At 37.1% G+C, this 27,901-nt stretch overlaps 1 protein-coding gene across 1 annotated transcript in view; it reads left to right on the forward strand.

The window, feature by feature from the left end:
- CADM2 (cell adhesion molecule 2) overlaps positions 1–27,901 on the forward strand; it is a 245,512-nt gene that overhangs the window by 124,791 nt on the left and 92,820 nt on the right. The window contains exons 5-7 of the mRNA XM_029961467.1: positions 2,790–2,942; positions 5,402–5,539; positions 11,461–11,631. Of these exons, the coding sequence (XP_029817327.1) occupies positions 2,790–2,942; positions 5,402–5,539; positions 11,461–11,631 (462 nt within the window). The remainder of the gene's footprint in view (positions 1–2,789; positions 2,943–5,401; positions 5,540–11,460; positions 11,632–27,901) is intronic.

Here is a 27,901-nt window from a genome sequence, read left to right on the forward strand (position 1 = left end):
ACTTACAGATGTGTAGGTTTGAAAGTGATGGCACAGATAGTTAATTGTGTTTAGACTTAGCACTTACAAAAATGCTTCTGACAAACAGCTTTGCTGCAAAGGAGTGTTATGTTGGTGCTATTTGCAGCATTTATTGCGAAGGCTCTGTGTTGGTATTTCCATTACAAAACAACCCTTCTGTTCTTTCAACAAAAATTTACTCCAGGCTGAAACATGGAACATCTGGTCTCATCTCTTGACCAGTGGCTGTTTTTACCAGTTTTACAGAAAATTGACTCAGCTGAGGTTTTTATATTGTACAAAGGTTAAAAAAGGTATGGAGGGGAGGAAGTGAGGGAGGGGAGCAGTAGGAATGTAGTTGATGGAAATGGTTTGTATTTCAATTGTAGGATTGAAATGGTGTGCTATTGGCATCATCTGTAGGCCAGTTGTGCTCTAGTGCACCTCATTACTGTTCTTAGTGCATGAAATTCTGCCCCATCTGTAGGAAAGTATTTCAACAAATATTTCAACAAAGATTATCATCTTTGTCACAAGGCTGTAACAATTAAAAATTATAACAAAGTAAAATAATATGTAATATGATATAGTGCGTTATTTTTAGATAGTTTCTGATTAAGGGGAAGCAAAAATAACCACTTTCAAATTATGTAGTGCTGAGAGGCTTTTTGTTGTTTTGGGGATTTGTTTTTGGTTGGTTGGTTGGTTGGTTTATTTTTGTTGTTATTTCGTTGTGGGTTTTTTTCCTATTTTCTATGCTGTTGCCAAATTTTATAAATTCATGTGGTGGTAACCAAACCATTTGGAAGCACCGAGTCATTTCGAAAATAATGTGAAATAAACTACCATTCTTAAGTCTGCTCAGTTTGCATGTGACTAGCATTGAAAAGCTGAGAAAGGAATTCTGAGTCCCCATCTACTTCCTCAAAGATAGCAACAGCTTCACTGTTGTGAGGAGTTTTGGCTGGTAAAGCCCCAGTCATCAGCTTTACCTGCTACTTGGGGTTGGTAGATGCTTGCTTTATGTACTTTTTGTTTTCCTGAGCTTATTTTTCTTGGTTGTTATGTCAGCATATTGGTGTACACATGGCTTTTCATTTTGTGGCCTGTTTTGTTCTCTTGTTTGCTTTAACGTTGCTTCTATTTCCACCATTGTATGCATTTTTTATATTTTAGACTACATAACTACTTTTTTTCTGTTGTGGCCAGCCAGCCAGTGTCTCAGTCCTGCTTGGAATATGTCCATTCCACAATCTCAGTCACTTTGATGTGCCTTGAAGTAGTTCATGGCATGACTGTGTGTTAGGGCTGCTTAAGCTGTCACCTTTCAGTCATCAGACCCTGCAGAGGGGGAGTAGAGCTTTGCCTGGCCTACCCTGAAATAATCAGTAAACTCAGCTGAAAATTCATGGTGGAAAAAAAAACAAACAACAACAAACAAACCTGAATGGGAGCCTTAGAAGAAAACAAATTCAAGTGACATTTTTGCTGAATCTTCACTGTAGCTGCTTATTTTGGTGTAAATCTTCCTGGATTGACTTCAACAGCAATGGGGCAGAAATGTCTAGATTTAGTAGCAAAAGAACTGCAGCAAAACTTTTTCGTTGTTGTTTTTTATCATTGGAAGACATATATGTTAGACAAAACTAAGACTCTTTGGGGACTTTAGAAAGAGGTGAGTGAGAACAGCATGAGGGGACTTGAACTTCTTGGTTCTTCTCATAAATGCAAGCATAACTCTCCTGACAAATACCATAGTCCCAATTTACTCTTGATTTTCAGAAGTTTACTACAAAAAGTAACTGAAGTTTCAAACACTGTCAGGTCAGAGATTTGAATCTAGAGGTGCACAGCTAAATTCTCTGAGTTACAGAGGCATTTTTGTTGTTTGCTTAGGAGAATAACAGTGTTTACTTACTTATGATGTTAGTATTTCTATGCTGTGGAAAGTCTTGATTAATATATGCAGATTCCTGAAACAACTTTATAGAGAAGTAGAATGTTTGGGAGTGTTTTGGCTGGTTTTCCATAGAATTTGGGGATTAATATAAATATAGGTTTTAAAATGTTTTAGATTTTAAAGTGTTAACTAAAACGACATTTTGAACGTGAGTGAATCTACATGTTCCTTTTCCCTCATTGGTTCCATGCCAATAAAATTTTATAGAAAGGATTTTATGATACAACATCATAATTTTAGTCATAATCCAAAAAGTAAGGCCACTTATACTCAATTACCTCAAATCGTTAAATGTACTATATATATGCATGTAGAAGTGAAATTTTCAATCTATTTATAATAAGAAATACCCTGTTACAGAATTCAGGAAATCTGATATTCCAGTTCAATATGAGTAGCATTTGGCATGAGAAAAATCTGTAGGCAAACTGTGCAATGTTAGACACAGGATTCTCAACATTTGTAAATACATGAAAAAGAAGCTGAGTTAATAGGAAGGATTTATTTTAGGCACTGAACAGAGCTGTGAGGGGACAGAAATCACAAGTCAGTGTTGGGTTTTTTAGAGGAAGGTCAAAGGTAACTCAAGTCACTTAATTTCTTGGTTTATATATGTTACAAGCCACTCAGTACACCACCCCAAAACTTGCTAAACTCTCATACTTTATTCCAGAGAGAAAACAAACTACTGTGCATAGACAACTGTGTCCATATCCCCATGTCCTGGGGCTAGATTTCACTGGGATACTTCATCGGGCCCCTTGGATAAAACATGCAGTGCTTTGTTGTCGTTCTGTGTCCTACCTTAATGTGGATTTTTGTTTTTCAGCTCTGAGGGACAACAGAATTGAGCTGGTCCGAGCTTCGTGGCACGAGCTGAGTATCAGTGTCAGCGACGTGTCCCTGTCAGATGAAGGGCAGTACACCTGCTCTTTGTTCACCATGCCTGTCAAAACTTCCAAGGCTTTTCTTACCGTTCTCGGTGAGTATAAAGAAGCGAGCGTTTAAACTCCTCGGGCTTTTGGCAAATTATGATAGGAATGGTCTTTTCTAAAGCTTGGCAGAAGATAAATGTAAACGTCTGATCTGGTTTCCCTGATGTTTATTGTTCTGTATTGCCGGGCTGAAAAATAACACGGCTCTTACTGTTTGCGCTGTGGCAGGATAATGAATTAGGGAGCAGACAAACACTGAGGTGTGAGTGCCCCATAAAATGGACATAACCTCCTCATCCCGAGCACCAGAAGTGCAAGGAAGGTGCATGTGTTCATCTCCTAACAGCATATTGTATAGGGCAAAGAGGAGAAAGTCAGAAAGCATGAAATCAAAACAGGCTTTAGAGCTTTATCATTTTTCCTTAGCTGTGCATTTTCTTGGCTCATTCTGCTGTCTTTTTTTTTTTTTTGGTCTATAAAGTGCAAATTTTCACTGGGTTTGCTGCTTCTTTTGTGCTTTATCCTCTAAGTGCTCTGCTGTTTTCCCCAAAGGTTATAGATACACAGAGAAAAGCAATAGATTTCAAGAGATGCCCAGGAAATAAAGTTTCTGCTCGAAGCTTTATATGATTCTCTGAATGTCAGTAACCCAATCAGCCAAAATTGCTGTAGTTCATTGAAACACACCTGCGTACCTAAGAGGTTATATGATTTTAGAGATTGATTTTTATTCCTTTCTCCTTTTTTTTTCTGTCCCTGAACATGACTCTTTCTTTTTGTTTTATTTTTATACGTAGATAGGCAGACAGTTGAATTTAATAGGCCTAATGTAAGGTATTCTCTGTGCCAGTAATACTCACATTAATCCAGCCAGGGAATTGGTTTTGTGCTTAGGATATGAAATACGTCTCCCTTTCAGTCCCTATGAGACTATTTTACAAGAATCTTCACAAGTTTGCCATTAAGGACAAAAAGTACCCACTGAAAGCAGAATATTCTGGAATAGCAACTGCCTGTGCTTAATCTTCCTTTCTGTAGAAAGGCAGTTCATGATCTAAACAATTGATGAATACACCAGTTCAACATGTTAAATGGCAGAAAGATGTAGAAAGGTGTTACAAAGACAAAAAAAGCCCATCTAGCCAGTATTTATTAACAGAAGTAACTTGATCTTTCACACTCCTGTAAGTTTTGTCTTCATTTTAGGGGACGGTTTCATGGAGTTTTACCAAGATCAGCTACTTACCTTCCAAGAAAGAAAGCTGCAGCGTTTAAGATTCCTGTCTTTTTCATTTTGTATTTGTAATTTCCAAAATAACATTTTAAACTCCTTGAACATTTTTCTGTTGTAGAAGGGGAACATTCCCACTGAAATATATTACATCTTTTAATCAGATAAACTATCCTGTTATATGCTAATAATGCCTTTATTGACTGCTCTGTTATTGATTAGAAAATTTAAGTGCCAAGGTATTATAGCAGACACCATTTCCTGTCCTGAAAGAGAGGGATAGATTTATTACAGAAATGTACTATGTTATAGGTACTGCTGCTTTTTTTTATATATATAATCTGTCATTTTGATAAAGAGATGTAAAAAAACCCAAATTATGAGATACAAGGCATAGGACCACTTACTGTGACTGATCCCTTTATCTAACCACAAATATGAATGCCTCATAGCACTGTAGATGCAAGTTATAGCCAACATTTTTTGGGATTTTAAAATTACAGTCACCAGTATTATTTTGAAATAACTTTTTCTTGTGTTTTCATAAGTTAACTGGATTTATACAGGTAGTGATCAAATCTTTCCCTATTATCTTCGTATTTTTTATTTAAATCATTCATGGTTCATTGAAAAAACACTGTTTCCAAATTTAGTATTTTGTGTATGGTGTATCAAAATCAGGTGACCTCTTCCAAAGGACTTGGATTCAGCTGAAGAGCTTTCTGTGACCAGTGGAGCTCTGATTATTCCTCTCGATGTTCTGGGTTTGTGTTCTCTGAAGATAAAGTGACTCCTGTGTTTATTTTCATCCTCCCTTTTCCCTGGATTTTGTATTAAAGTCTTCGTTATTCAGGTTTGAACATCTGTTCTGAACTTAGGTCAGCTCAGCTTTTTGTTGCCAGTTGTGTTTCATTCTCACAGCTGTGCTTCTAACGTGCTTTGTCATCCTGCTTGCTGTGCAGAGCGGTTTAAACACTACAACAAGTCAGACTAGACCTGCATGCAGAATATACATAGATAAGAGATTTATTAAAATGCAATCTGTTTCTCTTGGAAAACCAGGTTAATTTCTGTTTTCTTTCTTTATTTAGAACCAACTACTGTTCAGACTGATAGTTTATTTACAATAGGAAAAAGGCTTCACTGAAAAGGCATGAGGAATTAATTATCCTGTTTCCAGAATTTAGAGCATATGAAGAAGTGAACTTTTAGTTGGTCACATACTCATGGCAGTAGCTGACTCTATCAGAGACATTTTGCTTGTTTGCTTGTTAGGTGTTCCTGAGAAGCCACAAATTACTGGATTTACCTCACCAGTTATGGAGGGAGAGAGGATGCAGCTCACTTGCAAGACATCTGGTAGTAAACCAGCAGCTGATATCAGATGGTTCAAGAACGACAAAGAAGTTAAAGGTATTTAAAAGGACTGTGGTGTAATTTGCTCCAATTGCCAAAACTATGCATTCTTTAGAATTATGGTTTTTAATTTGTGTTTGTAAAGTTTCTCATGTTGAGTCATGAAATGAATAGATGATAGTACATAGACAAGGTAATTGCTTGTAAATGGCCATATAAGCATCTTTTTATTGTTTCTTCAAACGGTAAAAACTGATGTTTTGAATTGCTCAGAACTCTGTTCAGCATAATAAACTCAACTGTGAGGCTTGATAGAAAAATGTTTTGTGGATTATTGTTATCACAGTCACACCACTCACCCCTGATGTTTTACCTTTCCATTTCTCTTTGCCATTCTAATTTGATGTATGTCTGATGCAGTCAGTTGCCAGATTTATGTTATTTATTTATTACACCCCTGGAAATAAAGTGACCAGATGAGGCAGGACCATCTGGAGGAGATTTCACTTTCCTTAGGGGAGCTATGGAGCCTGCTCTGGTGAGGAAAAGTCAGGATGTAGCAATTGAGGGAATCTCATCTGGGAAACTGGGAATCTACAGCCGAGGCAAGGATGGTGACAGTCTGTGGTGAGTAGCAGGGAGAAGGTGGACTTTAAAGGTGATCAGGAAAACCTCACAGGGACTAGGGGGAGTTGGATAAAGTCTGCTGTAGCTGAAAAGTCAGTGTTAACTAAACCCAAAGCTGACAGCAAGGATTTGCCTCTGAGGATGCAGCAACCTAGGAAAGAGCTGCATATAAAATCTATTTATTTCTTTTCTATCTTCTCTTTCACTTTGTTCTTTCTTTGCTTAGAACTTAGTTTTCTAGCCCATATTCTTATCAATGCTGGGATAGTTTTAAATCCTTATTGGTACATGAGTGAGTGAAGAGAGCTTCCTACAGCAGAAGGCTTAGTCACATCTATAAGCCAATTGATGTGCCCATTGTAAAGTAGATAAATAAAAAGGATAAGGTATTGACATTTATTCATGTCACCTCTATTCATTCTGCTATAAGACCAGATAAATATATGATTCAAAATCCACTTTTGCTGTGTAGCTTTAAAAAAAAAACAAAAACAAACAAACAAACACCACAAAAAACCCAAACCAACACTATTATCTCTTTTGTCTCATGTTTGTCTAATATTTTGGATTTTGTTAGCTCAATAAACTGCCTCAAGAAAAGTTACAGCATTAATTACAGAATCTGTTTATCTTCCTTCGCTGTTCTCTACCACAGTTCAATGTGCAAAACCAGAGCTGGGATACAAAATTAGTAAATAAAGGAGATTACAATGGATTGTATAAGGAATACAGTCTATTCGAGAAGTGTCATTGTATTTCCAATGAAAATGAGAATAGTGTTGAAAGAAACAAGAATTTTAGACTGGGATAACTGGAAATGTGTTTGAACATTTGCAACAAGGATAGAAAATGAGGAAATGGAGAACAATTCTTTCGTCAGTTTGAGGAATTTGATGAAAGAATTGCAGCACCTAATCAAATGTAATTAAAAAGAAGAATTTAACAGCACAGCAAATACACATGGCACAGTATAGATTCTGTCATCCAGAAAAGTTGACAGGATGAATATATATATTCAAGGCATGTAGAGATTAGAAATCACTCCAAGCAGTGTCAATACTTTAAGAGAAACACTGATACAGTCGACCTAACAAGGCAACACATTTGAAAAGATTTTATTTTAAAATTTATATTTTAACATCTGGTGTAAGAATCTTGCCTTTCTTTCAGCTGACGTCTAATTGAAGCGGGCAAGCAATTGACTCTTTAATTATTTTGCTCTTCTCAAGAGTTCCTAAAGAGAATTTTTTTTATAAAAAAGGAAAGTGAGGAAGGAACAAAAAAAATGTATGAAAAAGAATAGTAAAGGGAAAAAAAACCCCAAACAATCAGAAATCAGAGGAAAGTACTGTGCAAATTCATTTCAGTTTAGTTTTCTAGGTCTTCTGAAGAGCACATTGCCATTTCACAAAGGTTAGAAATAAAATAACCTAACTGGTCTGCAGTGGCATCAGCAGAAGTTACATTAGCTTTGTGCAGTGTAAAAGGTGAAATGATAAATCTGAGAAAATAGATATGAAATTATATGCTAATGCAGCTGACATTAAAGGTTAGGAGTTCTTCTGTCTAGCACCAGTAAATCCAATTGTGTTACAGTGTATTATACATGTTGCAAACGAATATAAATGATGCATCGAGATCAGAGTTGCACCAAAGGGGGAAAAAGCCATTCTAAAATTGTAGCTCCACTGCTATTACTCAAAAAAGGAATCATCATCTGGTAAAGGAATACTGTTTGATAAAGTAAGTGTTAGTGATGAGAGAGACTGAATGTGAAGCACTGGGTGCCACACCTTTTACTTTAGCATTCTGACACTCACACCTGCACCAGCCTAACAAAGTGATGGGCACTGCATCATTCTGGTGACATTTCTGAAAGATTATCAAAAGGAAAAATCCTGGAGAAGATAAATGCATATTTTTCATTTTGAAATTACCTATTTTATGTCAACAGAACTTGTTACGTGCTGTTTCAGCAATACTATATAAAGAATTATTTTTAGGTTTCAGGGATATTTTCAATAGATTTTTTTTTTCCCGGCAAAGTTGGGCTTTAAAAATAAAGTAGTTTATTTTGTTACAACAGATTAAGATATTTTGAATTAGTTTATATATTTGTAGTATACACAAAGAATTCAGAGAGGCACTGAACATTTTGTCTTGATGAACCTCTAAATCAAAGATGAAATTTTTTTAGATAAAAGAACCATCTCATGTCAGAACTTGAGTTTAAATATAAAAAGAAATTACATCTGCCATGTAAAAGCAGAAACACTGTCTTTTTAAAAGACGAGCGTTTCTATGTGAATGTTACAGGTTTGTGCTCTTATAAATAGCTTTTAATGAACAATGGATGATGAAAGACCTTTCATCATTTCCATTTGTTATTTTCACTATCAAACATGTGAGCTATAAACCAGTATTTTATGAGATATAAACCAGTATTAGTTAGTAAAAGCATATCTATGTATATGCACCTCTCTGACAGAGTCACAGAAGCAGGGCCATAATTGCCTCTTGGGTTTTTCATATGGCCCAGCCTCTGTTCAAGGGTTGGTTCAGGTGGCTAAAGGCCTCCTCCTGTTCAGTTTTGAAAAATCTCCCAGGACAGAGATCCCATAGCATGTCTGGGCGAGACATTTCAGCATTTTAAAGCCCTGTTTGTGGAGCATTTTCACTGTATGTAGATATTTCATGATACATAATCAGAATTCGCCTCAGTGTAAATTATGTTTGTTGCCCCTCAGAGTTCTCTGAGAGGACTCTGGCTTTTCCTTTTCTTCTTTTTACCATGCATTAGGTACTTTTTTTGGTCTGGTTTTAGTCCTCTCTTCCTCAGGCTAGTCAATCTCAACTATCTTAAGCTGTCCTTGTGCATTGTGTACTCTCTCCACTGACCATCTCCATGGGTTTTGGCTGAACCTGATCAGGGTTGTTGACACGTTTTTTGTATCAAAAAAAGGCCCCAAGCTGCGCCTGGTACTCTGGATGCAGTCACACAAGTCCTAAATAGAGAAGAAAAATCACTTCCCTTGACTTTCTGGCTGTGCTCTGTTAATACAAGACAGTTATTTTTTAGCTTTCAGCCCTGCAAAAGCACACTGTTGTCTAATGTTCAACTTGTCCTCAAGACCCTTAGTTCCTCCTCCAAAAAGCTACTCTGTATTTAGCCATCCTCCAACCTGTTCCATTGTGGATTTTTCTGGAGAAAGTGCTCTTGTAATGGATTTTTATTTTTTTTTTAACCTTTTTTCAGGGGAGTGTTAGGAGAGAGCAAGAAAATAAGCAAAACAATGGACTACAACTGACATATTTAATAATTCTGGTGAAAACCCTGGGTAAATATTCTGAATGGTAACATACCCAGTACCTGATTTTCAGTGCTCTTACATCCAGGTGGGCTTACATTGGGGTAGCACACGCCACAATCCCACCTTCATTTTGCTATGAAGAGACATCTGAGAAAATACAGCTGATGAGGAGGACAAGCTAATTATTTCTGTTGATGAGGATGTCAACGGTTTATAGAATAGTATCACTGCCCTTTTTACGGAGGTGGTGACCTCCAAGAGTTGAACTCTTCCAAACCATAGATGCCTAGAGAAAGACTTCCAAACATCCATTTAGGAAATTAACTGCTTTTGTTTTTCTATAGGATTAAGAATTCACAACCTCTCACTAAAATTAAAGTTGCTGTTGTTTTCAGGGGCCTTCTGTCCTCTACCTGAAGCCAGCAAGCAAAGGGATGTGTACCTTGCTTATAAGCAGAAGGCTATCTCTATAGGTGCTTTTTATTAAATCTGGAATCCTAACTCTGGGAACAAAAGCTCATGTGTTTGCTTTAAATATTAGTGAAGACTTTTGCTGTTTGATTATAAGAATTTTGCTTTAGCCCTGTCAATGTTTCCCTCATCTACTGGTCCCTAAACATTAGTAGTGTCCATGGCAGAAATTGAAATCTTTTTAAGTTTAGCAACAAACAGGCAGAAAAATGCAAGAAATAATTATTTCTTAGGGAAAAATGGAAATTGTATAACTACATGGTGTCTTCATCTGTCTGGAGACAATGAAAAAGACTGCCTTTCTGATATCAGAGGTATTTTTAATCTAGAATGGTGTAGCTTAAGCCATTGAAGATTTGCTTTCTAAAATTGATATTTCATGGAAATTTTATTCAGGTCATCTTCTTCTCTAGTGGGATTTAGTACAATTTGTAAAACAGAAACTCTCACTTTTTTTTTCAGGACACAGAGGATATATGCAATCTCAGTGTAATTTTATATATATGTTTAAGTATTTATATATGTATGTCTTTTCAAGTTTTCATTGCAATAAATCAATATAACAAGCTTACCATTTTTCTGAAATAAGCTAAGATCAATAAGTATTATAAGCAGCTGGAAACCAAGTAAAACAACTCTAAAACATGTTTGAGAAGATCTCACGTTGCAGTTAAAACATTAAAATATTTTAGCATAAATGCTCAGTCTTTTGGATCTTCAGTTCTAGCGTGTATGTCCTACAATGAAATGTTCTGAATTTGAGCCTTAACTTTGAGCTGAGTTGATACTTCTTAAGCAGAGATGTAGACTCCCTGCACTCTAGTCCCTGGGCTGAAAACTGTCAGATTTTTAACTGAATCTGCACAAAAGCAATAGGTCAATTTAGAATTGGATATAAAACAGTCAGTGTGAGGTCTCTGAAGTAATTTTGTTTTTTGTCTTCTTGGGATTTGTCTGTAGATTCCAGTAAATAGTATGACATGCTCTATTTACAGTTGTTCATACCCACTGATGACTATACCTTGATTTAGTTTTATTCATAAATTAGCATAATTCTAACCAAACAACAGAATAAGCAAGGAATAAAGTAAGCACAGGATTAATCTGACTACATGCACGTGCCTTCAGTAATATTCATATATTACATTATTGTGAAAGGTTGGAAACGTGAACTTAGGAAACTTAATATTTAGTGGCACTGTGAATATGTAAGATAATGACAGCAGGAGGAGACCACATTTTTTTCTGATGACCTGCAGAGAACATTTATATCAAATTTGGACCTAAACATTTAGGAGATAAAAGTGAATGGAATTTCTATTTGAATGCAGTATCATGGAACCAATTTTAAAACTTTCTCTTTCAATCTGTTGATGCGACAATGACAGAAAATGAGGAATAACTACAGCCTCGTTACTTTTATATCAAAGAGATCGATATGGATAGAAAAAGACATGTTTGTTGGGGTTTTTTTCCCGCAACTCTGATAGATAATTTAGCTGTCTAATGCTGGTACTACTTTTCCTAAAAATGTTAGAGAGAAAACCGTTTGTTTGTTCTTTCTTTCAGACGTTCAGTATCTAAAAGAGGAAGATGCAAACCGCAAAACGTTCACAGTCAGCAGCACGCTGGATTTCTTAGCGGATCGCAGTGATGATGGGGCAGTTGTAAGTTGCAGAGTAGATCACGAGTCCCTAAACTCGACACCTCAGATAGCAATGCAGGTTCTAGAAATACACTGTAAGTAATACACGTTATAAGTGCTTGCTTTCGTGGTTCTGCTTTGCTTCAGAGTTTCTACCGGGGGAAAATTCTCTGCTATCGTGCGGGTAGACAGCGTCTTTCTTTTAGCCACATTCTGTGCTTTATATTAGTTTGGTTGGTTTGGGGGGTTTCATTTTAATTTTACAGGAGTTACTCTAAAAAGTTTAATGAAAGCTTTACCAGTGGGACTAAGTTCTTGGTTTGCTTTGAGAAATAGTTGAGAGAAAATGCATTTGTCTGTTTTGTTTATCATTGAAGAGATGTGAAAATGTTATTAAACATCAAGAACTTCCTAGTTCCCAGTTTTCCTTGAAAGTATCTAGAAACTTGAAACAAGGGTATAGATAAGCAAAGTTTGCAGCAGATTGCCTCAATAATGTTGAATTCTGCCAATGAAACTCTGTAATGTTGTTAATAATACAAGTCCAGGAGGAAAAACCATTTAGAATTTATTTTTAGACTTGGTCTGCACAGGATATTAGTCTAGATAATCCAAATTTCAGTTGTTTTGTATCTTTATATGCTGGCTTTTTTTTTTTCTCAAATAGCATTTCTGACCTGATGTTTTCCACAGTGCATTGTTTCAAAGTTGAATGAACCTACCTTTTTATCTGTGTGCCCTACTCTCAAGTCATGTTGTCCTTTGAGTCAGTGTTTCTTTTCACTTAAAAACTGTGAGGCTCTCCAGAGAACACCTTTTCACCATCAGTTGACATTTGCCTATGCACTTGCATTATGTCCACCATTCTTCAGGGTGCAGCTATTTGGATTTGTGCAGAGTACCTGTGCATCTCACTGCCAGCTAGCAAAACCAGACACCTGCAAAATAATGTCAGAACAGGGGAAGGGAGCAGACCTGTCATGAGTCTGTTTCTAGGGTAGGTGTAATCAACCTGTTATAAAGCAGACAGGGTTGTCCATAAAGCAGACAAGCATTCAGTAACTGCAACTAGTTCCCAAGATACCATGTCAAGGACTGCTGGCATATGTAACTTGTCTCCAAACAGGGATATTTCTATAAGCATTTAAGACTTGTAGCACATGTGAAATGCAGCGATGGCAAAAGCCCTTGATGCATGGAAGCTGACAATTTTGCTAAAAATGCCATCTGCACAAAAGTCTGAAAAGGAAGAATATGTGGATTAACATACGTGCTAAAATTTTAGCATACATGATAAAAATGTTTTCTGAAACATTCTACCCATCATTTTGCTGAGGGAGGTCAGAGCCTTTCTTCACCAAATGGCTGTTAAACACCTCCCTTAATGTGTTCAAAGGCATCTGTGCTGGAGATGTGGATCCTTAACAGCTTTATTTCCTTGAATTCTAAATTGCACAACCATCAGCCACTGAACTTGCCCATGCCTTCACTTCCAAATTTCTTGCTCTTCCTTCAGTGCCCTGCTCAAGGTGTTGGCACCACAGGAGATGAACCAAATTGAATGGAAAAGTAGATACGAAAATAGGACACAAGCTACACAAGGTTTAAACTTAGCCATGGTGGCTGCAATGTAACGTGATTGAAGGTAAAGGCAGGGTTCTGCTTTGCATGAGCATCACAAGGCAAAGAAGCCATATATAAAGCTTCTTGAATACTTATTGTTTCCTTCCAGTTTACACCCTTGGTAGCAGGACACTACCTTGCTAAATAGCTGTGAGTTGCATCTTCCTCTATGCCTGTTGCTTCATGTTTTGAATAAGACCCTTTTCTCTCTTCTCTGGGTTCACTGAAGTTCTCTAAAAAAGGCCCAACTGCAATTTGAGTAATTTACAATTACTCATGTGCTGCAGGTTATTGCCCACTCAGACTGACGACTTATCAAAAGCCACAGTGCATAAGCGATTGTTCTCTATCATTCCTCCTTGCTCCAATAATTTTCCACCAAGCAATTTAATACTCTTCAGCACTTATATAGAGTCATCATACATGGAAAGAGAAGTAAGGAACGTGCCAAAAGAAGCTGGAGTTTAGAAGAGAGGGTGGAACTACCACTTAAAGCTATGGAGAAAGAAGTATTCTATTTGGTGACAAGGAGAGTAAGAACAGCTTATTATCATCCTTTTCCTTACTACCTACATCTCCACAGTTAACATACTCAGAAGTCTTAATGCTGGGCAAGTTTCAAAAGGAAACTTTTTAAAAAGAGAAGAAGATTCAGGGAACTGCTGATGTGGTTCATCAGGGAGCCTTGAATGAAAAAGAGGAGAAAATTTATTTACGAGAGCAATCCCAAATACACTGAATGGAGTACATTGCACTGGAACTGGGCCCTTTGGTTTTATTCTCCTGGTGTTGCTCACCATCACTGTGGGTGTTACTGCAGTCACTGGAATGTGCTTTCTTCCATCAATCCATAAGACTTCAAACATACAAGAGGCATCCTATTTGTGTTAACGAGAAGCAGGCTCACAGCACCCAGTGAACCTGACCCAATATATATCCCCAGTGTCACCTTGCAGCAGTTCAAAGTAGTGCTGGCAAAAGAGATGAATTATGGGACTTCACGAGAAAAGTCAGGAGAATTTGTTGAGCCTATAACAACCAAGTAGTGTGGCATTGCCACAAGTAGGGCACTTGTTCTGAGTGCCCCAGAGATGTATCACATGAGCAGAGAACTATGGGAGAATGATAATCAAGTGCCTTAAAATGGCCAAGCAGAACAGCACAGGTGAGCATCATTTTGGCAGAGAACAGATGAGCAATGATGAGGTATCACCCACTAGAACTGCACTTGATTTTTAAACACCTTCTTAAAATCTGAAAAACTTTATTTGTGTTACATAGATGCTCCCTATGAATTAGCAGTGTATCATCACCAGTTAAAAGAGAAAGGCAATAAGAACTTGTCTGGCCATTTCTGTCCTGTATCATTATGCTTGAAATTTGAGAAGTGTTCTTTGTTTCAAGCAACTGGCCCCTGACAATGGACAAAACATTTGTGGCTCCATCAAAACAAACACACAAGCAAACCCACAAAGAATAGGAAAACAACAGAACAGTGGGAATTACAGCATTGTGTTTGCATCCAGTGGATGACAGATAGAGAAAAAGGAAAGCAAAATAGTGGTTGGAATGACAGGTTTTTATTTATGCCTAGTGAAAGGTAGAATAAAATTAAATCTGTCTTAGATGCTGAGACTATATGGAACAGATATTTGTAATTAGTCCATGGAGAGATGTAGATAGAGGTACCTTTGAGTCCACACAGCTGCTTTTATCATCAGCTGTAGTGGGAAGTAAACTTAACAAAATGAAAGCCATCAGAAGCAATATTGATATGGAGTATGCTTTATTCCCTCTTCTTCCCTTACACAAATTTTAGTTTTTATTAGTGTGATGCAGCAATCAAATCAGCTTTCCCCAGAAGTACTACAGTACATGAAATGAAGCTGAGGATTAACTTTTACAATAAAAATATTTTTTATTTTCTTTTATTATATACTTATAATATATAATAAAATGTATGTGACAGAAATAGCATCTAAATCCTTCTGCTGCTCTTTTTTTTTTATTCTTAAAGTTCAGTCTAGTAGTTGATATTATCTATATTATTTATAACTTGACTAAAAGGAGGATATTTTGAAGGAGAGTATGATCAGTCCCTGTTTTCACAGGACTTTCCAGATTAATTTTGCAGACTTGAAATATTAAAATAATAGGGGTAAGCATAATGTACCCCACTCCAGAGCATGGGATAATTAGCTCCTCCAATCCTTTGATTTCTTTGTTACTAATTTGTGTTGCATCTCACTTCTGCTTAATCCCGTTCCTGTGTATGTTGTGCTCTGTGCACTGCAGGGCAGCCCAATTGCCCAAGTGTTTCTGTCGTGCTGAAATGTTTGGTTGTAATTTAGTTTCTGCTTGGCCAGCAGAGGTTTGTGGTAGCATGACACTGCTTGCTGAGTTTATTTTTCCTCTGACCCTTACTGTCAATAGTAAACCTAAAATAGACTTGTATCCCCTCCGGTTTTGCTCTGAAGTCTGCTTGTCTGCCTAGCTGCCACTGATTATTAGGAAGTGTTTCTTGTAAGTGATAAATACAAATCTCAAAGGGATGTTTAATTTCACTGTTTACTTCTGCGTTCAAACCAAACAAAGGCTGCATTCTTTGTTCCTGTTTTAAAGAATCGTGGCTACTGTACTTCAATTTTGAAAGCTTCTCAGTACAATACTTAGGAGACTGTAAGTCCTCGTGCACCCCCCTGAAAAGACATTTTGAGGGCATGTACAGCTTCTGGTCCACATCTGGGAAGCGAGTGAATTCTTCTCATCCCTCCTCCATGTCTCATGCACATTTGGATTCCCAAAAGCAGCATCTTCACTTTTTTCCAGGTCTTATCTGAGCAGGTCAGCCAACATGTTTCTTCTTACTGAACAGAGTGCTGTAAAATTACCCAGTGGTAATTACCTTACCTTAGTGAAGATCCTCTGACTACAGTGAATTACCCAGCAGACCTCAGTAAAAATTAATTGCGTAAATCTACCCCAGAGGCTGCTTTTGAAGCTTTAAAGTGAAATCAAATCATTTGAACTTCAAACCTAATCATCGTGATCCTAAAATGGCAGCTGTGATGCGATCCCAGCTAATGGACTCGGTGAGATTTTGCTCAAAAGCTGACCACACTCCCAAATGACAGCACTAATAAGCTAAATATGTGTTATGTAAAGAAGTGTCTAGAGAGGCAATTTTGAGTAAATTCCATGTTGGCAGACACAGATGTGCAGTGAATTGTTGGTCTGACAAGTCTATAGCTTTCTGCAGGCTGTTCCAACATGTTTGTCTGATAGGCGGTTTCTTCTTTTGTGGGTTGTTATTAGATTCTTTTGCAGCGAGCATCTGAACTTGACTTTAAAATTGGGCAGCTGTTTCAAGAGAATGTTGGAATTACTGTCCTGGAAATAAACTTATTGATTTTGCATTAAGTAAACAAAGCACCCTGAGTGCTGCAGACTACAGATCAGCAGATCAGTTGTGCACTCGTGCAGCCATGTAAAGCACAGAGTATATGTGAGTGCATGTGTGTCTAACAACAGTGTGCTACTCTGATTCCAGATGTAGTAACAAGTGGAGGTCACTCTGATGACAGGAGGGGTCTGGAATTTCTGCTGGTGTGAAGCAGTGTAATTTTATCAAAGAACCACATTACCTTAATCTCACCAAGAGAGTTTAACTCGTTCCCTTTACTTGGCTGGTTTCAAGTTTTTCTTGGAAAAGAGTTTCTAGAATTGCACATTCCAAACAAAAATGAGTAAAAATGTGTGTGAATATGTGAAAATATAAGACATTAAATAAAATATATGGTAGTATACATTCATATAGTACTATGCCAAATAAGGCATTACAAATAAAGGCAAGAGAAGGGCCGTGCAGAGTTGACTGCTTGACTCTTTGTCTATGGTACATGCCTAAAACACTTAGAGCTGCCCATCAGAACAGTATTTAGAGACAAAAAAACTGTCCTCCTTAAGTCTTAGTGTTCAATTCTAATGAATTAGTTACATGTTAAATACAGTAGGTGGCTCTTCAGGATGACTCAGCCTGGGCTTCCTGTCTTTTTGTAGCTCACCAGGGGCAGATGTGTGCCCATGCAGAAGTCCACAAAATGGGACACCTCTTACCTCTGTGAGGGGGCTGAGGAGGAAGGAGCAGTTTTGCCTGTGGCCTACATATGGCCCTTCTGTACTGTAAATGAGTAAAATATGCATCACATATTCATTTTCTTTCAACTGTTTGGCAATTTGTCTCTTTGAAGCCATTCAACTGATATAAGATTTTCATTTTCTTTTGCTCCCTTCTTTTTACTTAATTCAGTTATTTTCCCCAAGTTTGTGCTTAAAAAACAGTTTTGCTTTTGCACTTTGGCATATCTCCTTTTTTCCTTCGCTTCAGAATTATTTATTTTAATTATTATTATTTTGCTTTTTTAGCTTGTGGTATGTGTCCCAGAACTACCTCAGAGTTAAGTGGTACACATACTTTAGGAGAAAAGGCACATTTCCCTTTTTTTGGAAGTAGCTTGTACTGTCTAAGCAGAGAACATGTTTTTCCAAAGTGAAGAGAATATGAGACTTAAAAGAAATTTCCTTCACTGATGCTTGTCTTTTTGGTTTCTAACCAATGAACAGCACTGTTGGTCGTTCTCATTTGCTTGTGACCATCTCTTCATTACACTGTGTGACACCCTGAAAGACATTTGGGCTAAAAGTAAATTTGGGAACATTTGGTGTGATTACACACTCCTTCAAATCTTTGCATGAACAGAAAATGGTTTACTAACTAGGATTATAAGGTGTCACAGCCTTCCAATTTTTCATTTAACAGGGCTGCAAAATATTTAGGCCAACTCAAACAGAGATAGACTGTATGTTGAATAAAGACTGAAAATAGTTGGAATGCTTATGAGATTTGATGTTGCCATGAGAGAAAATGTCTACCTAATGATAACTTTAGTCAATGAGTTTAACCACACAATTCTGTAACTTCTGATGCAGTGAAAAGACATGGATTTTCCAAGGGCATGATTCCCTAGGGCCACAAAGAACTTTGTATTTACACATCCAGGGCTTTGCAGTTCTCTATTCCAAACGAGCATGATTTGCTTTTCTTGCTATAACCATTTTATCTTAGTATAACTCGAGTGTTTGGGAACTGTGATACCTCAGAGACCTCTGGGATTTGTGGAAGGTGGCCAATATCCCAAGCTTTAGCTTTCTTTCAAGACTAGCATGGAGGCACTGATGCAGCATCACATTCTCTGGCACAGCTCATCCGATTGCGTTCCGTGGATAACAAATGGAAAAGAAAATTTCCCTTTGAGGAAGCCAAATTGCAGAATTGTTTTGTTCCAAACTGATATACTCCTAATGCTTTTGATGGCTTTAATGCTTTAATTCTTCAAGAGTCCTTATATTCAACTCTGCAAACTGGCCACATTTAGGCTGAGTATTCTTTGATCGAGGGAACAGTCTGCTGTCAACATCATACAGCTACCTAGGCCCAGCCTTTTGGAAGTCAGTAAGTCATTATCAGACTGTCATCTCTTATCAGTCATTCTGATAATGGGATAAAGCCAGATATGAATGATGCACCACAGTAGGGAAACCCCGAACAGATTGTGGGGGGGTTTTTTGAGTGATTTATCAGGACTGTGGGTGTCTTGGCTTCAGACACCAAAGAGCACTGGGTTTTGCTCCAGCACTGGTATGTCCCAGGGATCTTTTTCACATGTGTCCTTTTATCCTTAGCAATGAAGTGTACTTCCTACCCTGAGCTGATGGAAGGTGGCAGCTGGTTAGTATAAGATACCACCAAGAATCTTGACCACCTGGGCTTGACTGTTGCAATATTGCTTTCAGGGCATACTCCACCTGTACAGAACAGGAGGAAAGGACCTCAGGTTCTTAGATCTCAACTTTTCAAGTGGGTTTCTGTATCTCCCAACTTAAATGGTCTTATCAAAGATAAAAGATCAAAGCCACTTTTTTTTTTTCCAGCTTAAAAAGCAAGAGGGCTGTATAGTCTGTGTGATGTGCAGACAGGACTTTGGTCTCTCACAAAGCCTCTCTCTCTGATCATAGACCATCTCTGTAAGCCTAAGCAAGCAGGGATTTCCTTCACTTCAGTGAAAACCTTCAAGCTATTTAGATACTTTAGAAGCTCATGAGGAAAATCTGGATGTTTTCTTGCTACCTGAGTCTGAAAGACAGGTACCATTTCTTCAGCTGATGCTCCCATCCTTTAGAGGTCAACTATATGAGTGGTGTTGCTGATTTTCTCTTTCAATTAAGATGTTCTACAGGACTGCTATGACCTTAAGAATGAGAGAATTTCAACGTCTTCCAGTTGACTCTGTGTTATATAAGTTTACCCTTTATACACATTCAGATTTCCACTCAAGGCTCACCCATGTTGTGATATTCAACCAACCCAAACAGGTTTTGATTTTTGTTTGGAGTTTTCTGTTTGTTTTTATTATTATTATTATTATTATTATTATTATTATTATTATTATTATATATTTATTTATTTATTTATTTATTCTTGAATTCCACTGTGAATGTTAATATGGGCAATAAATATATCTCACTGTTACTACTATACTTTGAGGACCACCTTTTCATTCTATCTCCCTTAAAGGAGGGATATTTCTATATTTACCAGTGTAAGATGCAGTTAAAAATTGCAATAATAAGAATGCAATTTGAAAGCTAGTTTCAGTATATGTACATCTCTTCACATTGAATGAAAATTAAATAAGAAGTTATTGTATTTAATTATATAGCTCAATAATTATGTAAGCACTGTGTTAATAAGTAGTTATCTTTTTTGAGCTTTTCATATTAGCGAATGCTTGCAACAAATGAAACATAAAGGATAGTTACTGTAAACAGTAAGGAATGATATCTGTGAACATGAAAGTTCACTGCCACAATTTGCATGTTTAAATGAGATCAATTAGGTTAATGATGGATGAAAATAAGAAATCCATGATTTAAATGCAAAGTAATTCAAAAACTTGTAAGTCCATTTACTGCCAAACTTTCATCTTTCAAAGGGGATATCGAGTTCAAAGGGTTAATGTACAATCCTGACCTTTGCCATCTGGAGGTTTATATTCAAATATGGTTTACAAGTGAAATATAATCTAATATAATTTATTTCTTGGTAAAATCTTTTGTAGAAAATCCACAGTGGCTTGACTGTTCTGCACAGAAACTTTAAAATCTGTTTTGGGCAGATTATTCGTATGCTTGTTGTCTGATTAAGAGAGGGCTCAAGAAGGTTTCAAAGGAAGTTTGGAGGGGAAGGTTTAATAATATTAAAAGTAGGACATTCAGGAAATAAAACATAAAATCCCATTTCAGAGGAGTAAGCCTTCAGGCATGGAAAAGACACAACCCATGGTAAAAGGACTGAAAAGACAGAGGGCATGGCTATGCTGGGAAATGGAGCACAGAGAGGTTGATATAATGTGAGTATATTAGATGATCTATGTTAGACATATATAGTGGAAAGTTGAATTTCAATTTATAGAAAAACTAGAAAACAAGTATTTAAATATACTCATCATAAGTACTTTGTATCAGGTAGCACTAACAAGACAATAAAGATCAAATGACAGTCCAGTGTCTGAGAAGTTCCACATCAAGCCCCAACTGGTGCAGGAATTTTTCAGGTACCTGACTCAGATCTATGAAGCTCCATGCTGCCTTCAAAAATATGGTTAAGATACCTAGCCTAGACTTGGTGTAATTTCAAATGAGATCCTTTTAGAAGGAGACTGAAAATTACAGAATCTGTAATAGTTCACACCCCATATTACCACTCTGGTCACCCTAATGACAGATGGACAGACCTGTTTCAGACCTTCTCTACAGAACATTTTCAGGGGCTGTGTATTTCCAAAACTAAAGACTGTCAAGCAGGTGAGACAGTTTGGAGGAAAACATGTAGAGATCGTTTGCAGAACCTCACAAGGAAGAGAAGCTTGACCTTCATGAGTGTGTAGTATATGTTTATAAGAAGTGAGTCAAATTTTCATGCCCTGATGCTACAGCTTAGTTATTTTTATACAGACTAAACTTTCATAGTGTCCACTATCTGATATGAATGTCAGAGAAAGGCTTGAAGGGGTATTTGGGAATGCTGAGCATCCAGAGCTTTTATTTACTCCTTCAACAGTTTTGGATGTGCTACAGTTCTTAAGTCATATTCAAGATAATTTAAGTCAGACATAACAGAACAGTGAAGGCCTTAAGCAAAAGAATCTGATTTCAGGAGATGAAATTATATTGAAAGGTCATGCTCTGTCTCAAGGTTAGGCATTTCTTTATAATGTCTGCAGAAGGCTTTTCTTTGTCTTTTTTTTTTTCTTTACTCCTCTTAGGTGACAAGGCAAACATGAGATAAAATATAAATAAGTCAGACAAAGCACAGTGTAGGGCAACAGAGATGTTAAATGGAACAGATTGTTTAGTCTGAATAAGTGGCGTGACAGAAATAATTAAACAAGATGTGAAAGTTGTAAAACTAAGCTTTGTCGCTTGCATTCACTGAGGAAAACAGAATTGATTTACCAAAGAAAATATTATTTCTACCATATCATTCATGTTTGCATGGGACTTAATGGATAATTAAGAGACCAATGACCCGTTCTTCAAGAGCATGTAAAGGGGAGTAGCTGTTGTCTGGTGCTATGTTCCTGAGGGGGGCACACATTTAGAACTGTGGAGACAGTGCCCCTCTGTCTACCACTTAATTCAGCAGGGTCTAATGATGTGTCCAACACTGTGCTCACATTTATCTCTGCCTCTTTTAAGATCAAGCAGAAAGTAGGTGGGAATGATCAATGGACACCTTAGGTGACAAAGGAAGGGTAAGGTTACAACGCATTCGAAAGGGAATGGAGAGGAATGTGGAGCTTTGGTAGTGAACCTCCATCTACTCTTTCACCCTCCCAAAACCCCAAGCCACGCATTTTACTTACTTTTGGTTTTTTTACTATCACATTTTATTTACTTTTTTTTGGTTTAATACTTGTGGTGAAGGAGACTGGCATGACCGACAGGTGAGATGTTGAAACAAGTACCGTGCATATTTTTAACAGAGCACCAGATAATCGGCGTTCACAGAATTAGTAACCTAAATGGTTTCCTGCAAGATTGGTGCTTGAATTCAGGCACTCGTGTGTTATGAGTGTCAGGAGGGAATATTTCACTGATCAGTCTTTCTATTCCCCCGCACTGGCATCTGCCTTGTTGTTTTGCATCCAGGAGAGTGTTTTTTAGGTCCTCTGGTACAAACTGTTATCACTTTTTATTTCAACGAACATAGTTTTAAAATAAATTAAACCAGATGAAACTAAGGATGATGTAATAGTCATCAAAGAATCTCGGAAAACAATGCTGTTTCTGAACCTGCTTGACTGTAAAGCAGTTTTAAATATATACACAATACTGAGTTTTTCTGTCATCCATTTAAGTAATGTGTTATTCCTTCTATTCTGAAGCAGAGCATCAAACTTACTCTATCTCTCAGGGTACTTTGATGAAGTTTGCCAATGCAGACTTGCTTCACAAGCAAGTCTTTTGCTTACTCAAACCAAGAGGGCACAGACAGAAGCCGTGCTACTTGTCATTTACAAAGTAAGCTGAATTTTGGGGAGTGCTGACTCACAGCTGTAGGATGCATACAGATGGTAAGTGTAAAAGCTATTAAAAATGGTGAGCACTTCCACAGAGCTGATTACAGTACTCCTCTCTCTTCTTTCAGATCTCATTTGGTATATCCAATCTGATGTTTCTTTTTCTGCATATTAGAGTGTTTTGTCCTTGGAATTTACTTTTAAAGTCTTTTTTTTTTTTCCTTCAGGAGCATGTGGCATATGTTTCTAAGTCTGCTTACTTAGATTTTTTAGAAATATGAATAAAATTATGTGGAATACAGAATTTTCAAGGAGTTTTGTAATTGCTATCCATATATGAAAATTATGATCTTCTCGTGGTTTCTGAAGAAAAAAATAAGTACCAATGTCCTATGCTTACTCCAGTGCTAATGAATTTAGAAAGTGGATACATCATCATTTTCAGAGATATCTACTTATTTTATCTTTGCATCTGGAAATTATGGAAAGGTTCCAAGGAAATAAGAGTGAGAAAAACCACGATGAAAAATGTAGAAGGTTCTGACATAAATAAATTTTACAAATATTCACTTTGAAAAAAAAAAAAAACAGACAAAAATGGGTAGAAAATAAATGAATTAGTCTCTCAGGAAATACTTTTAAAATCTTATCATCTGGCAGTCATTCATTACCAGGTAGCAATAATCTTTTATTATCAGACTGTTAGAGTTTTATAACATTTTTTAAAATGATAGTACCAGAACTGTTGTTGTTCACTGCCACAATAAAATATCTGAGAAATTTATGGAAGCTTTTCAATATTCAGAAGGTTTGTGGTCATAAAATAAAACTATGAAGTAAAGACATGCTGTTGGTAGCTCATAATTTAGCTAAACCTGTAAGAAGAAAAATGTGTTGTAACGAATCAGTTATAGTAATTTAGACTCTGGTACAAAGAGGAAATGGTGGTTAGTGTGGGAAAAAAAAACAGATTAAACAACAAAGTAAATAAATTAATTTAAATAAATCTGAGTATTATAGATCCAGGCAGGAGATGCTGCTGTACAAGGTTAAATAATTATGTCAGATCTCAGAGTAGTCTGGGAAAATCAGTGGACAATGGCAGGAATGTGGGGCTTAATATTTTCCTTTTGGTGAGACAGGAATTTTTGAATTTTCCTGGGCAATGGCAATTGCTGGCTACGTAGACAGCATGAAACAATAACCCTCAGTGACAGAAAGGTAGCTGTGTGCCTTTGGAGGTATTTATGTGCTATTATGATCTATTGCTACTGGGGCTCTTATTAGAAATAATGCAGCAGGTGATGGCAAGAGAAGAGTGCAGTGAGCCTGTCCAACCAACCAAAGCAGAATTTCATATATTGCAACAAAGCACAACCTGCTTGCTGAGAAGATGAGAATCCTCCTGCTATTCCTAGAAATCCCAACAAAATTTCCTCTAAGGAGAAAGAGAAATCTAATTCCAGCGCCTTTGTCAAATAGTCTGGCAACCATAACATGATTGTTATATTATAGATAGATAGGACCTCTGTATTTTATTTGGGCTGCCTGGAGCTCATCTGAGTGGTTTCCAAACTGGCAGGTAGTTTTAATAAGACCTGTGTTGCATAGGGTCCATGAAAGTAAAACCTGGCATCCATGGGAAGCTCACTGACCACAGTGGGAAGAACTGCTCTGTCACACGAGCAGAGCTCTTTTCCTGGATGGATCCACTGGCATATTTCATACTTTGGATCCAATGCTCAGTGAGGTTATTAAAACAAAGCCTTTTCTCACTAGCAGTGCTTTCAAGGCTTTTGAAGTCATTGTGCGTGGAAGAAAATTTCTAGTGACACAAAAGGGAATTAAAAACATCTAGTCATCGTCCTGAAAGATTAAATGAGAAAGCAGTATCAATGCTTTTAGGAGGAGGAATTTTAAGTGACATTTGTAGCATATCCTGATGTTCTGTAAGCACTTGCATCCTCTGACAAACACAGCAAGTGCTCTATTTGCCCCTCCCTGTGTCTTCCTGCGTCTTTCTTATTACTGGTAACATAATTTGCACTCAAACAATAAGTCCAGCAAGGATGGCAGGTTTCATTACAACAAACTCAGCTTCCTGCTGCAGTTGGAGAGATGTTCATAGCATAAACTACAGGGAGAGAATCACCTTCAAAGGAAAAACACGTCAGAATCAAAGTATTCCGGTGGAGGCCTGGGGTCAAATGATGTTAATGAGATGTTTTCAATTATTTAGAACACAATTAAGGACGGGATTGTGTTTGCCCTGGGTTTGAAATAGGCACCTGGCAATTTGTCTGCAGGGAAACTAATCAGATAGGAGGGCCTTGTTTTGGGGGTTTGACATGTTTGGTGTAATACATTGTGCAGAGGTGTATGTTTTTGTTCACAACAGGCTAGAATTTCACCAGCTGTGCCTCCTTTTCTTTCTACCATTTTCACAAGGGTTAGACCTTCTGGTACTAGTTTGAACTTGGAAGACTAAGTAGGGAATTGGGGGGGGAAGAAAGTACAGAATCCCTCATGTTTTAAGAAAGAGAGATTTAGACATCATATATCACACTAACGTGTGCCATGCATAGAGGAAAGAACCTGACCAATGGATTCTTCTTTTTGAAACCCAAAGGCTCATAAACCAAATTAATTCAAGAGTTTAATCTTTCTCTATACACCTTGTATACATTGAACCTTATATGTTGCTGTCACTAAGTGGGACATTTTTTTCTGTGCCAGGTCTTTTGATATCCTACAGACCAGAAAAAAATGCATTCTCTGTTGTAGGAAAAACAGTGGAAGCCAAGAGAAATGTGATTTCTGCCTGACACTGTCATCCACTTCCTCAAAATTTTGTGAACAAACCTGCCCAAAACTAAAAGTTGAGACCTGTACTACTTTATGTACTGATTGTTACTTAAACAGTAAATGACTTTATTTTAATATTTATTTTTTAACTGCTTTGATCATGACAAAACCATGGTAGCCATGTACAAAGAGAAGATCCAAACATTTGGCAAAATCACTGTACAGCATGCAAACCCAGAAATGGATAATACTACAGGAGATTTTAATTGGAAAGTTATAGAACTCACATCTTCTGTGTTGCCATTTTCCTTTGAGAAGCAGGAGTTACAGACTACATACAATAAACACATTTAAAAACCAAAAGACTTGAAGGGGCACTGCACTTCTTATGAAATAATAATGTGGAAATATAAATACCCTAGCTGAATATATATATTTGTTACCACTTTGAGTAAGGTCTTCTTAAATATGGGTTGGTGTTAGTAAAATATCTAATATCTGCTTCTAGCACTGTGGTTATATTTAGTGATTTTATTAAAAAAAAAGTTTAAACATTAAAAATGTTCCCATCTTTGACAACTAAGGATACTCTGAGACCATAAGCTCAAAGGCCTTTGAAAACAAATTTCAGTGAGTGTTTTGCATGTAAAACCCAAGAGTGGATGTACCAATTACACCTGATGCTAAGCATTGACACATTCCTAGGAAATGTGTGGGGAATATTAGATTTTTATGAGTTTTTCTTTTTTGTGAATGTCATAATTGGCTTTAGAAACCTTTTTCTACGTGTAAGATGAAGGGTATATTCCATGTTATGTTGGCACTGAATGTAAATAGGGAAAATTTGAACAGAAGTGAGTTACTTGTGGAGTTCTAATTCATTATGTGGATTGGGTTAAGAATGTCCTAATACCTGGGGGTTTTATAGTGTGTCAGAATATCCTACTTTTTCCAAACTAGGACATAGGGAAAAAAAAGCTTTTTCAGATTCAAAGGAAAATCTTAGTTCAAAATCTGACTGGAAGGGAGGCCTTAGAATACCTGATAGAGCTTTGCTGTTGCATGGCAGGTCAGCACACAAGCCCTTGCACTCTTTGAATCAGACCAAACCCTGAATGCACAAACTCTGAAGGGTTGAATGTTCTAATCTCTGAATTACGGTAAAATAAGTATTTTGCTGGGTCTGAACTGCTCAGTGTCATTACTTCAGTACTCAGTGGAGTAAGTAACCTCTTTTTCTCATAAATTCTCATAAATTAGAGCATGGGCTCTAATAACTGATCTTGGTGGACTGATTACCATTTCCCATAAAAATCAAATCACCTGTAAGTGAGGGAGTGTAGAAATGGCTTCTTAAGACTTGGGATTAGAGAGGACCTCTAATATGTAGAGTGCTGAAGTACAGGACCCTTCTTCAGGGATTAATAACACTATCTCTGTAAATGAAAAAAGAAGGTGTCCTTGTTCTGTTCTGCTTTCTGGAACTTTAGCCACATTGGAAGATATTTGGGGTGCTGAGTTCAAATTTCATAGTAAACTATTGCATTTATTTCTTAAAAGAACCCCTGTAATTCAGCAGAAAACTTGAAAATTAGGAGCCCTGACCTGGATCCCTAGATCTGATACAATAATCCTTTGGAAGTTTCTGCAGAGGAGAACCTCTAAGATTTCTATTAATCCTCCTTAGCCAGGGAAGACTAAGATTTGAACAACATATTTACCCTTTAACAAAAAGTGCAGAGAAGTCGAGTGGCAAGTAGTTTCTACTACAGCTAAACAAATATATATCTCAAAATTATCTGGACAAAAGACTGATGCATGTATCTTGGGATAGGGGCATTTCCAGCACTCTTTGAATTATAATGACTGTGAGATCAGAAATATTTCTTCTCCTGAACAGTCTACTACTTCCAATAGTAATTTCTCAAAAGTCTCCATGAAATGTATGTACTCCACCCACCCTATCATCTGCCCAGGAAAAGGGTGGTCTTATTTTATGTTTCTAGGATTGTAATTACATTAACTGAAGACAGTTGCATTAGGGAGGGATTATTTGATTAAAAAAGGCATGATGCTATGATGACATCATCATAATGTTGCCCCTTTGTCTCATAAAATGGTTTTTCTTCTAGGTACTGGTAATTCCTACACACCTTTTGCTGATTAATGTCCTAGGATGCATAAGGGTTATACTTTGATTTAGTTACTCAGCCAGCTCCATGGAAAGGTATCCACAGAAGCTCTGGTAATCCAGCATGCGGAGGACTGGCAGGACAAAGGACTTCTAAAGACAAAT

The sequence above is a fragment of the Manacus vitellinus genome, unplaced genomic scaffold, assembly GCF_001715985.3.
Source record: "Manacus vitellinus isolate BGI_N305 unplaced genomic scaffold, ASM171598v3 scaffold_35_pilon, whole genome shotgun sequence".
NCBI classification, from domain to species: Eukaryota; Metazoa; Chordata; class Aves; order Passeriformes; family Pipridae; genus Manacus; species Manacus vitellinus.